This window comes from Agelaius tricolor, unplaced genomic scaffold (genome assembly GCF_023055355.1).
Source record: "Agelaius tricolor isolate 1412-34295 unplaced genomic scaffold, bAgeTri1.0.p SCAF_20, whole genome shotgun sequence".
Lineage (NCBI taxonomy): Eukaryota > Metazoa > Chordata > Aves > Passeriformes > Icteridae > Agelaius > Agelaius tricolor.
Window position 1 is genome coordinate 8,976,012 of NW_027269280.1, and position 16,894 is coordinate 8,992,905.

A 16,894-nucleotide genomic window follows, 5' to 3' on the forward strand; every position below is an offset into this window, starting at 1 on the left:
GAATTTTGAGTCATTGCATTATGCTGTCTTTACTACAGTCTGAAATTATAATTTCAAAGCAATTAAAGCAAGAAATCTTAGTAAAGTTCAACACAGAATAAAAAAAACCACCCAGAGACACATGAAATGATAATTTATAGACACGTTAATTTATAGAAGCTTTATTGAAAACATTTTGTGTCTACATATAAAGCTTTGACAGAGGCTCAGGCACTTCAGTCATACATTTTATTTCAGTGAGCTGAATTCATGACTCAAATCAAATACAACTAAAAGCGAAATTGAGTCAGAATGGAAATACCTGTTGTTAAGAAAGTAATTTTCCTTGTTTGTTGTGACTCTTCTTTATGTATTATCTATTGTTTTTAAAGCTGAGAAGTCTCCAATGTCCCTGTCCTGTCTTCTTTCCATGAGTGCTCATCCCTGAATGCTGTTTCACTACACTGGGGTTGCTGGAATTTCATTCACGGTGGAAATGATGAACCCAAACTGCCACGGGGTCCTGTGTTAGCCCGGGAGGGCTCAGTGCTCTGTGGGTTTGGATTCACACCTGCACTGGGTTTTGCAGTGGCTTTCCCTGGACCCTTCAGTCCTCAGGCAGAGGCAGAGCTGGAGCAGCCCTGCTGTGGGAGTGTTGCTCACTCTCCTGCAGTGCTGCTGAGTCCTTCAGGGCTGCTGTTTGTTGTGTTGCAGTGCTGGTGAGTCCTTATGGCCTGAACGGGACCCTGACGGGCCAGTCGTACAAGATGTCAGACCCTGCCACTCGGAAGCTGATGGAGGAGTGGCAGTACTTCTACCCCATGGTGCTGAAGAAAAAGGAAGGCATGAAAGAGGAGGAAGAGCTGGGATATGACAACGATTTCCCTGTGGCAGTTGAAGTCATTGTTGGTAAGTTTCAATATTCTGCCTGAAGGATTATTTTCCTCCCTGTGATTTGAAAAAAAAAGTCATCTAATTAATCAGAAAGAGCCATTATAATTTTCCTATATTCTCTTGTAGCTCTCTTGACACCAGAACATCTGAGTAGTTCTGTCGCCTCAAGCTTTTGTACTCCCTGTATCCCACATGCCATTATTCACTGGATTGAGCTACTTGGTTCAGCTCTGTGCTGGTTACAGAGGGCTGGATGTATATTAGCATGGAAATCCTTAGCTCTTTGTATTTCAGATAATAAGTTTTGTCAAATTGACATTGAAAACAAGTGGAAGTAGCTGTGGTTGCTGGATATTATCAGGTGTGTCTAAGACTTGTGGTTTTCCATCTCTCTGCAGGGGGTGTGAGGATGGTGTATCCTTCAGCCTTTGTTCTCATCTCCCAGAGTGACATCCCAGTGTCACAGAGCTCTGCCAGTGCTGCAGGCCACATAAATGTGGGACAGCAGGGGCTTGGAAGCGTGAAGGATCCTGTCAGTACCTGTGGGATGCCCCTGACTCCCCCCACCTCTCCAGAGCAGGCTGTTATGGGTAAGCAGAGGCCTGGGGAGATGGGCTCAGACTCTGGGTTTTGCTCAGCTCCTGGGGAGTGCATGTGTGAGCAGGGGCAGGGTAAAGGCAGGCAGGGGAGAGGGGGGTTGGGGGGGAACTTTGTAGGTCTGTGGTGAAGGGAAGCCAGTGCTGTGACCACCCCTTTACACAAAACAGGGTAAACTCAGTTCAGCTCCCCTTCCTGTAGGCACATCTGTGTGCAGTGCTGCAAAGCAACACAAACCTCTCACCACTGGGCAACCTTCTGCTTGAACTCTGAAAATTTTTGAACCTGTTGGGGAGCTCTTACTAAAATTCACAGAGCAATAGGAGTGTGAAAGACACAAAGGCCCCACAAGTTTCTGTGAGACTGTGCAGCCAGATGGGGCTAAAGAATCCTTGTTATGCCCTCATTGAGGAGCTCCCAAGCTTAGCCTTTATGGGATAGTTCTGTCACATCAACAGGGTCAGTCCTGGAATAACAGAGCCATTGAGGTTGGAACAGACCTCTAAGATCATCAAGTCCAACCTTTGAACCTTGATGCAAAGGCAAAGAGAACATGTCTGGATTCACTTGTCCATGATTAGAGCCTATAGATGAAGACAATCAAAGTATTTAGTATTTACTGCTAATAAGTCAGAATATGAGATGTAAATTCACTTGGAATGGTGTTTTTCAAAGGAACTGAGAGTTAAAATAAGCAAGAAGCCAATTAATGACTAAGTGAAGTAAGACAATCACCATTTAAATAACAATCTCTGTTCAAGTATTGATGCATATTTTAATGTGCTATTGTATTTTTAAGATTTTCAAAACCCTGTTACACTTGTACAGTATTACAAGGGGGATTCTATTTTTGAATATTCATAAACTGTATTTTATGTAAAAGTGTTCATGTTGTCCAATCTGGCAGTCACAGCTTCTGTTTGATCTCTGCTATTGTTTGAGGGCAGCATGAATTTGTATCAGAGGGGTGCCTCTCCAGCAAACAATGAAACAATTCTTTTTTTATCAAAAACCATTTTAAAAGACTTTGAAAAACTGGAGAAATGGATTGGAAAAGCATGTCATGCAGTCCAGAATCACTAATGGGACCCATAACTGGATTAGTGTGAGGCACAGGAATAATACTTCAGTTCTGCCCAATACTTTTAAAATGTGGGTTTAGTGCCATGCCCAGTTTGGAGCACCTAAAGAGGTGGACAAACTGTCTGGAGTCCAAGAAAGAACAGTGAGAGTGATCCTGGATTTTACAAACAGGACCTCCAGGGAAAGATGGACAGAATTGAGGTGATTTAGTCTAGAGAAGTGGAATTTCAAGGAGAAAAAGAACAGGCTTTTCTCTGCAAGCAGTATGTAATGAATCTAAACTGGAGCGAAGCAAAACTGGGTTAAACAGGAGGAACAACTTGCTCTGAGGAAGGATAATGAAATGTTGGAGGAAGTTGGCTGTTGGGAAGCTACAGAAGCTCCATTAGCAGATGGGTGATGGGTTTTGGGAGGTTTGGTGGGGGCATTTTTAAGGTTTTTAAGAAAAAGATTAGTTAAATTTGTTGATCCAGCTTTAAAGCAAGGACTGGACTAGATGATCTCTTCAGTTTTCTTTTAATCACATTTTCCATGGTTGTGTCTAAAGTATGTAACAAAATAAATCATTGCTGGAACTGGAGAAGGGCACTTTTCACCAGTGGAACCAGTCTGGACTGCAGGGGTTGTGTGGTGGCCCCTGGTGGGGGCTGTGTCCTCCACTCACTGTGCCATTACCTACCAGAGGTATCTCTCTGTGTTCCAGGACTGTGCCAGGGATGTTCATGGACAAAAATTAGTGTCAGTGTGTGAGAACAAAGTGGTTTTGCCTGCTGTGCAGTTCTGTCTCCTGTTATGTTGTATATTGCTGTACTGTATAGTATCAAAATATTACATAATAATGGAAAGCAACAATTAATGCATTCCAATGTACCTTGAAAGCCTTGGTCGTTCCTTGGTTATCCTCTTGTGCCTCCTGTCCTTCCCTTCCCATCAGACTTATTCTTGTTTTCCTCCTGCTGTTGACACGTGATGCCTCTGTTTCCATGTGATGTTTGTCTATACATGCATTCCTTCTCCAAAGGAGGGCACATTTGCCAATTCTGAAGTTCTGACCTGTTTGGTTTTTGATTATCTGTCAAGTTCCCACTCGTTGGAGAGCATTTGAAAGCCAGTGAAGTGCATGGTTAGAGGCACAAGCCTCAGTATGGCCAGGGGTTTCCATGTTTGACTTTACAAAAAGATAATCAGGGAAGATCTAACTGGAGAAAGAAATAAAAACATGAAGAATGAAAGAAGATGCAGGGTTAGGCAGCTTGTGCACCATTTCAGAAGTTGTGTTTTACAAATCACCTGGTGGCAAGCAGCAGGATTCCCTGTTAGCTGCAGTGATGTGCAGCTCTGAGTCCCTTCAGCACTTCACACTTGAGGCTGCTTGGATTGCGTCAGCGGGAGGACGAAGTGTTCTGTACCCTGGCGTGACCTTGTGAAAATGCAGCAGATCCCTCCTGGCTGTTCCAGCCCAGAGCAGCGACTCCTGCCCGGGCCAGTGGACAAAAAGCTCCCTCTGCTGCTGCAGCTCGGCCTTGGCAAGATGGATGTGCTGGAGTTCAGTTCAGCTAAGCAGAAACACATTGCAGGGCAGGAAAAGAAGCATCTGCTTGTACAATAGCTGGTAAAAGCTGCTGCATCACAGGAAGGAATGGAGTGGAGAGAGTTTTCAGGCTCTCAAACATGTTGAAGTAATATCTTCATTTGTTATCTCTTTGATAACCACACAGAAAATACATACTGAGAATATCATATGCTGTGTTAATAGTGTATCTACTGGTGATAAGCTGTTGGAAATTTCTGTAGTAGTGTAGATCTCAACTGGAAAATCTTACCAAAGCCAGTTTTGATTTTAATATTTCAGTTCAAGCATATTGTAAAGAAATGGCACAGAATCCCAGCGTGGTTTGAGTTGGAAAGGACACCAGCCTCAATCCCCCCTGCCATGGGCAGGGACATCTTCCACTATCCCAGGTTGCTCCGTGCCCTGTCCAGCATGGCCTTGGACACTGCCAGGGATGCAGAGGCAGCCACAGCTTCTCTGTGCCAGGGCCTGCCCACCCTCCCAGGGAACAATTCCTTACCAATCTTTCCCTGCCCTCTGGCAGTGGGAAGCCATTCCCTGTGTCCTGTCCCTCTGTTCCTTGTCCCAAGTCCCTCTCCAACCCAGAGTGGGGCTCTGTCCCAGAGCCCCCTCTGCAGGAAAGGGCTCTGAGCTATCCCTGGAGCCTTCTCTTCCCCAGACTGAACACCCTCAGCTCTCCTAGCCTGTGTCTGTAGGAAAGCATCAGTGATCCATTCGTTTCTTCAGTGAGGTTTAATATCAAGTATAAAGAACTGATATTGCTTTGAAATAGTCTACATAAATTATTAGTTTTCTTAATAGATGCTTTTAGGACCATCCATATTACAATAAATTTCATCTTTAAAGCAACTCACCAAAGACTATATAAATTCAAGTTTAGCATACAGGATAATAATGAAAAAGCTCTATCTTCACTATTTCTTGGTGATTCAGTCCAGAGCTGTAGGGGCTATCTAAAGTACCTCCATTTATTAGGGAGTGTATTTTTTATAGATAGACAGAGGTACAGAATATACAGAGTGTATCACATCACATGGGGTGCAGTACTTGCACAACTCTATTGCCCATGCCTGTGGTACAAGCCAGTGCCATCTTTGTTACCTCAAAGGACGCGTTGCTTTAAATATGTTTGTAAGGATGCTCTGAGCATTCCCAGTGAATGTGAACATTGGTGTAGTCAGCAGCTGCTAAGAGACTTCCAGGAAAAAATAACAAGTGACAGTATGAAGAACAGTTCTGACATTAATGCTTTATTTCTCTTGCAGGAGAAAGTGGCTGCTCTCAGAGCAGCATCAGCCATCCAGCTGTGCAGGAGGGGACAGTCAGTGTCCACAGTCCAAAGAAAACAAGCAAGATTACTCCCAAATTTCACAACCGTATTGTTCACCGTGTGTGGAAGGAATGCATCCTCAACAGGGCACAGTCCAAGTATGGCAGCAGTCCTCATGCTTTGCTTATTTATAACACATAATATACAGCTAAAATTGTCATAGTTTGCCTTATTGTTATTCTTTACAGGGTTCCTTTGCCACCAATCAGAGCTAATGATGCCAAACACCATTATCAAGAAAATGTATTATTAAAGAAAATTTATCCCTCTGTTCAGCTGAGAACTCCTGATGCTTCCCATTGAATTTGCAGTTGTGTACTCTAATTGTGACAGTCCTTGAGGTCACACATCCATAGGTTGTGCCTTCAGCCAAGTGCTCTCAGATTTAGAGATGGCAGCTTCCATCTCCTGTTGTAGTTACTACACTGAAAGCTGGGTGGCTGCAGGACACATTGTATATATTTGATATTTAGGGCTCTAAGGGGAGTATATGTGAAACCTTACATGAGTTAGACTAAAATTTCAATTGACAAGAGTGTATAAATAGATGTTAGTATCATAGACCTTTAGTACTGGAGATTTAAAGTGTATCATGGCATGGTGAGCCCTGAAATATTTATTTTTTCCTATATCCATGCAATTTCTTCATTTGGTATGTCAGACTAATTTCCCCTTGTTTCTTGTGCTCGGACTCCAGACAGAGTTATCTGACACAGAGCTGAGACCTTCCTCCTACATAAATCAAACTGTAAATTTAAGGAGTAGTGCAGGGATCTGCTGTCAATTTCGAAGGTCAAGTAGAAGGAAATAATTTATCTGAGGGGAACATATATGAATTGTGTACATTTTAAAAATTTTGTTCCTCAAAAGGTGGTGATTACTAAAATAATTTTCTCTTCTTCAGGAGGAATCAAATTACAGCTGCAAATTTGGAGGAGGAAGTTCCTAACAATAGTGTTTCATGGGATTTTGTGGATCCAGTCCAAAGAGTCAGTTGTTCTTGTTCCAGGTGAGCTTTGAAGAGAATAAACATTTGTCATATTGTGAGAGCCCTGCTTAATTCAGATAGAAGTACATTTAGAGAAGGGAGTTACCTCAGCTTTAGCTGAGACAAGAGGAAATTGTAGTATCCAACCTGTGATCACATTTGGGGGATGAATCTGCATCTCAGCCCACTGTCACTTGCAGGATCCAAGTGGAAAAATGATGGTACTGGGACCAGGATCACTCCAACAGTTCCCATTCATAAGGAACTCATTCTGCAGCTTTTCAGTGCTGTAACCTTTGGTTAAGTTGTTAAGGCTTGTGGTGAAGAGGGCAGGATCTTCCTAAGTTTGTGATCATCCTGGTATTTGGAGGAAGAGGGAAAACATACTGCAAATCACTTCATGTGCCTCTGGTCAATCTGCCATGGCACCAAACCCAAAGAAGAGAATATGAAACCTTTGCAGCCTGGTCACCCTCTGTCACTGGATCAGAAAGAATTCACAGTTCACTCACACAAACACTTCAGGAGGTTATTAAAGTTATCTGTCATCTTTGGGTGGTTAAAATTCCAGAACTCCTCACTCAGGAAAGGCAAACCATCATCACCAATATGTTTAACCATTCTTAAAACTATCAGAGAGCTTTTACAGGGCTAGAAAAGGCCCCAGTTTGCAGTGAAATAGTCCTGTGAAACACTTTTACTGAAATTCCCAAGGTCACCATCTACTTGTAAGATAGGTGATAAAAGCACCTTGACCAAAAGAAGTTATTCCTTAAGGATGCAGTTCTTCTTTGTGTAGTCAGAGGAAGGGATGAAGGGACTGTGCATCCTACAAGGGTGGAATGTTCAGCCTGGAGACTGCCTGCTCTATCCCAAGTAAGAGGATTCTTTCTGCAGCTCTTCCCCCCTGATTATACACATTGTTTGTATTTATATACTCAAGAATTTGGAACAGATGAATGTTTTGTCAGAATGCCAAGTGTTTCCTGTGGAAAACTGAGGTCCAGCTTTGCCTGGAAAGCAAGGGGATCAAGAGTGGGCAGTGGGAGCCTGGTTCTGTGGATAAGTTCAGCTGCACTTGGAATTTCACTCTGTCTGTTCATTCCTCCAGTGATAACTGCATCTTGCTGGGGTTGGTAAACACAGCATCTGGGAAATGGAAACATTATCCTTAAAATGAAGGCAGTACCTGGTTTCAAACAGCAATAAGTACTTTGTGTGTAGCTGCAGAACCTGAGCAGCTACTGGCATATAGAAATTGTTTTAGTCATTTCTGTGCCCATTCCATGTACTGGATAAATGACAGGATGTGATCTTAGATCTGGAGTCTCAAAGGGCTGTCTGGTACTCAGCATCAAATTCAGTCTCCTGCAGACCCAGCTTGGTGTATGAGGAGCAGAATGTCTGACATAATTCTCTGCAGTCAGTTAAAATACGGTGAATGATGGAGAATTAAGGCAATGAAATGTTACAAGAACATGCTTAAGGCAAATCTCCAGTTACCAGGGCATTAGCTGCACATTAGGGTGATTGCAGGCACAGACCATCTGCTGCTGCAGGGAATCTGCAGCATGTCCTGGGAACAGCAAAGCCCTACAGAAAGCTGGGATAACCCCACACAGCCTGGATGCTCCCAGGGAACAGGGACAGCAAGCACAAAATGTTGTGTCTGAACCCATATACAGGGTTGGGTGTCTCCAATGTAGCCCACTTCACTTGTGATCATGTAGGTTATCTTTTTAAGTAAAAAGCACATTACATGTTTTGAAATGGGTTTTTGTTGTCCTGTTGTTGTTCATAAAATAGGAATGGAGTGATTCATTCTGAAATGGTGTTTATTTTTAAACAGGTTTCAATGTTAAGCACAAACACATATTTCAATTTCTGTTTAGCTTAATAAAATCAAATAAACAGCTAAACAAAAAGCCCTGAACAACAAAAAAGACCAGTAAAAGTATGGGCAGAGTTATATCCCTGTTGTCACATCGTTGGGAATCATCATCAGTATGATGAAAATACTTGTTAGCAGGACCTGAAACACTGAAATTCAATCCTGTGCTTCTCAGTCTCAAAGATACTGGATGCAAAGTCAAAAATGCCACGTGAAGCCAGTAATAAGATTGTACGTTACTGCATTATTTTGTTTTGAATATTTAAAAATATTTATTCAAACTTTCTCCATCAGGCAGAAATTAAAAGGCTGTTAAAATATCAGGAGCAGACAGGAGGTTTCTCAGGGCTGTTCTTTGCGTTTGCCTTTCCCCTGAGGTGGGAAACTGCCCGGAGCACGCAGTGAGTGCTTTCTCCTCCTCCTCCTGCAGGCACAAGGTGTTCAAGCAGCGCTGCGCCGGTGCCTCGGGCCGGCCGCCCACGCTGCCCCAGCCCGGCTTCCCCGTGGGGACGGCGGCGGCCTCGGCACTGCCCCCTCCTGCCTCCTCAAAGCACAAAACCACCGAGCGGCAGGACAAGGGAGAGAAACTGCAGAAAAGGCCCCTGATGCCTTTCCACCATCGGCCCTCGGTGACTGAAGAGCTCTGCATGGAGCAGGAGGCGGCCGGGCAGAAGCTGGGCCTGGCCGGGATGGAGGCCGCCTTGGAAGTCCCCAGTTCCAGGAAATACGAGAAGCCGCTCCCGCTACCTGCTAGAAATGCAAGCAAGCAAATTAATATGAATCCTATGGATTCACCCCATTCCCCCACTTCCCCTCTGCCTCCCACCCTGAGCCCCCAGCCCAGAGGTCAGGAGGCAGAGAACCTGGACCCCCCTTCCGTTCCTGTGAACCCAGCACTCTACGGCAGCGGGCTGGAGCTGCAGCCACTGCCCAGCTTAGATGACAGGACAGTCCTGGTGGGACAGAGGTTACCTCTGATGGCAGAGGTCAGTGAGACAGCCTTGTACTGTGGCATAACTCAGAGCAACGAGGCCGTGGACATGTGGAGGACCTATAGTGTCCCTTCGAGTGACGACCCCGAGTTCCGGCCGCCGGAGCTGCCGTGTGAGAGGTGGGATGGCAGGATGGAGATCAACCCCGACAGCACTGCACTGAAAAGGTGAGAGAGCACTCTGAGCAGGGGAGCTGGGCAGCTCTATTCATCACCAAACTCTAATTTCTGCTTTTCAACTGAGAAAGGCTAAGGCTTCACCATCACAGGTGCTGCAGAGAGCACCAAATAGTTAAATAGAAACACTCTAGTGCAGGATGCTTGCCTTTTCCATTTCTGGCTTTCTGCTGGACACTACAAAACTGATCACTTTGTAACCTATTTTTGTATTTTATGCTAGCCTAAAAATTACTGTAGCATTCTGATAATGCATTTTTAAAAATGCACCAGAGAGAGTAGTTAAGGAAAATGTATACGAAAAATTAATTGAGGAAGAGTTATTGAGTTAAAAGACTATTGGGTTTGATAATTACAATGGAGTTTGCTAGGCTGGAAAGGGTTTCAGCCTGAAAAACACAGGAAGGCTGGACTTCAAAGTGTTTTCATTTATACGGTGACAAAATTGATTCTTCCATTGTCCCAAAGTAGGTCTTAATACAGTAAGGTATTTAATGTTTAAATATATCCAATACATCCTTTATTTGAGGAAAAAAACATTTCTACTTGATCAAGGGGGATGGAGTGAGCTGTGTTTGTGACAGCTGCAGATGTGCTGGTTTTGTTTCATGTTGGCCTTGCTTGTTTATTTTCACTTCAGGCTCTTAGCACAACCTAATAAACGGTTTAAAATTTTGGAAGAGCAGAAACCAGTGCAGACCCTGAACTATCTTGACCCCTTGCCTCTACTACAACCCCCTGGAGAAGGCTGGGGGGACACCAGTGATCCTTACACCTTTGAAGATGGAGACATCAAGTACAGTTTCACTGTCAATAAAAAATGCAAACTTGGGGCTGAGAAAGATCCTTTGAAAAAGAACAAGGTAAGGTGCAAATCCAGTCTTTGGCATTAATGATCTTGTGGGATTTATCCTGCACACAGTGTTTGCTCTACAGCTCTCTGGAAGACACAAGTCTGTTCCATAAAACAAAATCAGACATGTATATACTTATATTTAATTTTTTAAAAAACTATTACTTTATATTATCATGTGCATGATGCTCCTTATGTATCTTATCCTTTATGGAGCTGTTTTGGTGTTTGGCTTTGCAAGTAAACATTCTAAAAGATGTTTTTTCCTGGAGATTTTGAGGTGGTTAATTACCTGGACTGGCTGTCAGAGTTCAATTGATGTCCATGGAATCCTTTGTAAATCTTATATTCAACTCAGACCCCTGAATCTGGCTGGACATAGGAAAACATTTATTCTTACATAGCTTAAATTCATAGTCATGAAATCTCTTTGATTTTTTGTTTAGTCAGAAGATGGGATTGGTTCCAAGGAAATCCCCCCAACGGGTCATTCCACACCAGTTCCTGATGGAAAAGATGCCATGTCCATTTTCAGTTCTGCTCCTAAAACTGGTGAGTTACATTTCTTTAATTCGATCTGCAAAGCAAAAATACCTATATGCCATAACATCTGGAGGGAAAAATCACATCTGAACTTTTGTCTGTAACATCAGAGCTACAGACAGTCCCAAGCTGGAAAAAACTTGATTTTCCTTGTCCTTTTTATAAAAACAATGATATATATTTTAGATATTAAATGAGCAGCAGCATCTCCTTCCTTGTTTCTTGACTGACCCTGGGTGGTTGGTGCTCAGCCTGCAAGGCTCCAGCAGAGCAGAGGGCTCAGTGCTGTGGGGCAGAGGTGCTGCTGTGCTGCTGCCCGTGCTGAGTTTCCCTGCCCGTGCCGTGTTTCCCTGCCCGTGCCGTGTTTCCCTGCCCGTGCCGTGTTTCCCTGCCCGTGCCGAGTTTCCCTGCCCGTGCCGTGTTTCCCTGCCCGTGCTCAGTTTCCCTGCCCGTGCTCAGTTTCCCTGCCCGTGCTCAGTTTCCCTGCCCGTGCTGAGTTTCCCTGCCCGTGCTGAGTTTCCCTGCCCGTGCTCCGTTTCCCTGCCCGTGCCGTGTTTCCCTGCCCGTGCTGCGTTTCCCTGCCCGTGCCGTGTTTCCCTGCCCGTGCCGTGTTTCCCTGCCCGTGCCGTGTTTCCCTGCCCGTGCCGTGTTTCCCTGCCTGTGCTGAGTTTCCCTCACTCTGCTCCCATTCATGCTGGCAGACCCGCGGCAGGAGGGCGCTGCCGGCAGGGCCGGCTCCGGCAGCCTCACCCAGGTCACCGACCTGGCCCCGTCCCTGCACGACCTCGACAACATCTTCGACAACTCCGACGAGGATGAGCTTGGGGTGAGTCCTTGTGGGGATGAGTGTTCTGTAGGCCAAGAAACAGGTTCCTAGTGGGAATGATTATCCCTAAGAGATGGGAGAGAGTTTCCAGGTAGGCAGACTTGGATTTTAGCTAGGAAGGATTGCTGGCAAACAGAGAGATCTTCAGGAGATCCATCCTGCATGGACAGACTGTAAGGAGCTTCCATAGGGAGAGCCATGCAGTTGCTTTATAAATCCATTATATCTAGTTCTGTGTCCTGGACTTCCATCAGAATTTTTTGTTTGAGAATTATGGTGAAAAAGATCCAAGTTTTATTAATGTGGGTGATGGGTTCTTTTACCTTGTCTGAGAACCTGCCCAAAGAAAAATAAATTCAACCTTACAGGATTCCAGTAATTCTCTGAGTCATGTTACCTCATGTTCCTCCAAGCACTTCATTTCAGTGCAAAGAGAAATAGTTGCTGCATGTTAGGAAATACAGAGGGAAGTGCAGATTTTTATCAGTTATGAGGGGCAGTAAATTGCCTGGGAAGGCAAAGATTTGGGTAGTCACTATCTTTAAGCATAATCTAATACAACCATAATGATCCAGAAGGTAGTCTTAAAGTGACTGTTAGTAGATAACTGTTTAAAAGTCTTATGCCTTTTCTTGGCAGGAAAGTGCACCAATTTCCTTATGGTGGTTCCACACAAACTGCACTTCAGATGCCACAGTTAATATGCAAATCTACCAGAGCACTGTTCTGTCAAAATAAAAAATTACTTTCTTCTCTGAAGTTGCCCTGGACAGCCCTAATGTTTTTCCTGCCTTAACATTTGCCTGTGTTGGGCTTACTCTGTGTCATATTCCCATTACTACCTTGAAGTAATCCAAACATGGAAATAAATAGAGCAGCCACATGCATTTCAAGCCCAGGGCTTGTGATAAAATTTTGAATATAATTTGTATGTGTATAGAACTATAAAAATGCATACTTATATGTATGCATCAATTTATGGGGGGATATATAGACAGGCAAATTTTTTTGTTGTTTTTAGTGTTGAAAGGGGAAAAAATCCAGACTCCTTGTGGGCAGAGGGTGGGGGAGTAGAAAAGCAGCCGTTGTGTTTGCTGTGCAGTGCCACCGAGAGGTGTCAGGCTGTGCTGACTGCAGCGTTTGGTGTTGCAGGCCGTGTCCCCAGCGCTGCGCTCCTCCAAGCTGCCGGCAGCGGGCTCCGAGGAGCGGCCCCTGGGCAAGGACGGCCGGACCGCGGTTCCCTACCCTCCCAGTGAGTACCGAGCTCCTCAGCCCACACCCCGCCCCTGGTCACTGCACAGCCCTGCAGGGGCTCCGGGCTCACTCAGGGTGCTCCCGTGCTAGCTTTTAATGACAGCAGTGGTAATACAGACATGGATTTTTAATGAGCCTGCTGATATGTGAGGTACTCTTCTGTTGACATTGTTGTCTTAGTCTGGAACTATGGGAGGGATTTGTTACAAATCTTCCTTTGGAAGCTTTCCCCTTTCTTCTCTGCTCACTGTTGGGCACTTCAGCCACTACCAAATCCCTCTTTAAGTATAAATCCTTCTACTTAACGAAATCGAAGAATTTAAAACCATGGCCATGATGGTTCAACCTGTCTTGGAAGAAAATTGCATTGAACATTTGACAAATTAAAACTAAAATCACCTTCAGGGTTTAATCTGGATTTGGGAAAGGCATGATTAAAATCAAAATGCTGGGTTCTAATTGGAGGTATGGTGTAGACCTTTTATAGGTGGTTGTGGTAGTGATGCTTGTGCAGGCTCTTTACGTGGACAAGGGAGGTGATGGGAGTGCAGGAAACTTCTGAAATTGTATGAAATTACATTAAAACAGCAGGGCTTTTTTCTAAGGACTGTGCCAACAGGTGTTGGGAATGGTAACTTGTACTCTGAGGTTTGAGGGCTTTGCTGCATTTCTTGCACCCGACAGGAGAGGGCAGCCGGGGGGGTCGGGCTCTGCTCCCAGGGAACAGGGACGGGAGGAGAGGGAACGGCCTCAGGTGTGCCAGGGGAGGCTCAGGTTGGATATTGGGAAAATTCCTTCACTGAGAGGGTTGTAAAGCCCTGGCACAGCTGCCCAGGGCAGTGCTGCAGTCCCCATCTCTGGAGGGATTTACCAGCCCTGTGGATGTGGCACCTGGGGACATGGGTCAGTGGGGCTGTGGCAGTGCTGGGAGTGGTTGGAGTCGATGATCTCAGAGGGTTTTTCTGACCTGAACAGGTCTCTGATTCTACTGGTGTAGGTGGCATTTCTCTTGAGATGAAGGAGAAATGTGTCTGTGTTTGTGGGACAGGAGGAAGGTGAGAATTTTTGGTATAATAGTAACAAATCAAATTACAAATTACTTTGTGGTGAGAAGGAAAGAGGGTTTGATTTCTGTGGCCACTATAAGCAGAAATCCAATCTCTCTGCAAATCATTCTTTAATACCTTCTCATTAACTTCAGCTGGTAATGAGAACAAATTGAGGTGAAGAAAAAAACCAGTCTGAAGGAGATGAGTCAGAGTTTTATGGACCCATAAAAGCTGTGCTGATTTACTCAAATGTAGAAGTCTGAAGTATACAGAGATTGGATTTTGACAGGTTTAGTTGATCCATAGCTTTTTAAAATATGCAAAGCTTTTTCAAGCATGACACACATGAAAATGAATGATGATAGTTGCCTGTTGCTGTAGGGTTGGGGGATTTTTTGTAATTAAACTTTTTTATGAATCTGCACTGCAGAATTTTGCTAAGTGGAGTGAGCTGGAGGTGAGAAAATGATGTAGTGTGAAGTTAAACAGATACACTCCACTTGTAGCCGTGGCCTTGCCACCAGCTGTGGAGGCACAGCAGTGTCTGTGGTGAGCTGAAGTGCCTTGTACAGCATCATAAATTCCTACTGGCCACCCTTCATTTTCACCTTCCTCCTTGTCCCCTTGCAGTGCCTAAAGCACCTCTCTCTGCTGAGAAACAGCTGCCAGCCTGAACATTGTATTCCATACTAATTCCATGTTCATGGAAAAGAGTTTCTTCCATTCTGCTGAACTTTTTTTCAGCTTTAATTTATCCTGTATCAGGACAAGACTAAGGGCTTTTAAATTCAGATACTGAAAGAGTGGGGAAAAAAGAATATGGACAGAGTGGGAATAATTCATAGCCCATTGTTTACTCTGCTGCTCCAGATTGTGAAGGACTGGGTTCAGCTGGGACAGCTATTACCAACAGAACTGCATTTTGAGAGGACTGCCCCTATTTGAGTGGTATCCCTTTGTCTAAAGAGTTCAGTAGCCTGACTGTGTCATCTCTGAGCACAAAAGCATCCCATGCAGGGCTGGCTCTGTTAAGGTAGAGTGGAGACACATCCTGAGGCTGCAGCATCCTACACAAATGTACTGTTAGTGCAGGTATTCATAGTCCATAGATAATTCTAATCCCATCTCTTATTTCTGCCTTTTTCTGTTTGTTTTTGAGAACAGTACTTCTTCTTACCTGTTGGGATTTCCACAACACAGTGTTGGCCAGTCAGAAACCCATCTGTATTAATTTATGAATTTTCCATTATCTTTAGGCTGCAGATGTTACTGAGTATAAGGGTGTCCTTGTGTCCCATCAGCTTGGGTATGGAAATGGGATTGGGCATTAAATCTGTCCAAAAAAGTATCTAAGAGGAGACACTTGTGGGAATTCACTCTCCTCTAATTAGAGTGGTTAGCCACTGATGGTTTTGTCCAGAGAGGATTTGTCCTAATTTAAGTCAGGAAAAGAAAGCATTTATGCTGAATGTGACACAAAATAAATATGGAAGCTGTAGTTGGAAGGAGAGCATGCAATACTTAGTGTTTGATTGCATTACACTGTATAGAGCATCTCTGTTGGGGTTGGTTCTGCTTAAAGAAGAAAAATAGACAGTGGATGATTCCATTGTGTTCATTTCCTGAGAAGTCATTTAGGGATCTTCCTGGCTTAATATCTTGTGATGGAAAATGATAATTTTGTGGCTTCTCTGGCACTGGAACTTTGGGATGCCTGGAAATCTGCTCCTGGGCAGAACTGCCTGTGTTTGTGGCAGGATTTGTGTTGCCATGGACCAGACAAGGATACAATGACCGAGTGGAGAAATCCAGCTCAGGACACATGAATTCCAAAGGCCTCCTGGTTTAGGGCTAGGTCAGCTCTGGCAAAGGGAGAAAACTCCTCTGTGGCTTCTTAGAAACAGTCAGTGGTGTGAGCTTGGTGTTAATGCCAATTCAGCTCTCCAGTTATGAAGGATTTATTAGTTGCTGGTAAACTCTGCATTTGTTTGTCCATCTACCAAGTTGTTGTTTCTGCTGAACAATAACTTTGCAGAGTATCCCCAGGAATTTGGGGAATTTATCCCTAGGAGTTAACTTTTGGCCTACACTTACACTGCTGTCAGAACCCCAGTAAATCTGGAGAAGCTTTGCTAGTTTTTAACTGATGAAATAAGAGCTAGCATTGAATTGGTCTCTTCTGTTTTATTGAATTTCCTTGAGAATGTATATTTGAATGATTAACTGTGTTATTTCATCCTCTTCAGCTGTTGCAGATCTCCAAAGGATGTTCCCAACACCACCCTCTTTAGAACAGCACCCTGCCTTCTCCCCAGTGATGAGTTACAAAGATGGAATAAGTTCAGAGACCGTGACTGCCTTGGGAATGATGGAGAGTCCTATGGTCAACATGGTTCCAACACAGCTGGCTGAGTTTAAAATGGAGGTGGAGGATGGATTAGGTAGCCCTAAACCTGAAGAAATTAAGGTAACATGCCAGCAATGTGGGATTTTTACAAAGTCCTCTATGCACACTTTGAGTTTTATAAACAAGTCCCATGTAGTGTGTGTAGCAACTAAAAATGTGAGCTGGACCTGTGTAAAGAACCTGTCAGCCTGGAGCTGCAAAAATATTCTTTTCTAGTAGAAGAGCTTTTTAATTGTTTCCCTGATTTTAACTGTAGACATTTTGTAATATTATGTTTGTAGTGGTTCTGGGTGTTCTCAGGAAACAAACAGTATTGTATGTGAAATGAGCCCTGTGCCTAACAGAAAGAATGTCCATGTGTGGAAAAACACCACACTTGTGGCTAAGTAGCTGTTAAATGATGTATTTCTTTAGATAATTTCTCTATGGCACCTTTGCTGTGCCCCCCTCCCTGCTGCC

At 44.1% G+C, this 16,894-nt stretch overlaps 1 protein-coding gene across 1 annotated transcript in view; it reads left to right on the forward strand.

The window, feature by feature from the left end:
* MED13L (mediator complex subunit 13L) overlaps positions 1–16,894 on the forward strand; it is a 168,895-nt gene that overhangs the window by 124,117 nt on the left and 27,884 nt on the right. The window contains exons 6-15 of the mRNA XM_071445451.1: positions 694–888; positions 1,272–1,463; positions 5,392–5,554; positions 6,361–6,465; positions 8,766–9,494; positions 10,144–10,366; positions 10,803–10,908; positions 11,601–11,725; positions 12,878–12,977; positions 16,275–16,495. Coding sequence (XP_071301552.1) covers positions 694–888; positions 1,272–1,463; positions 5,392–5,554; positions 6,361–6,465; positions 8,766–9,494; positions 10,144–10,366; positions 10,803–10,908; positions 11,601–11,725; positions 12,878–12,977; positions 16,275–16,495 — 2,159 coding nt within the window. The remainder of the gene's footprint in view (positions 1–693; positions 889–1,271; positions 1,464–5,391; positions 5,555–6,360; positions 6,466–8,765; positions 9,495–10,143; positions 10,367–10,802; positions 10,909–11,600; positions 11,726–12,877; positions 12,978–16,274; positions 16,496–16,894) is intronic.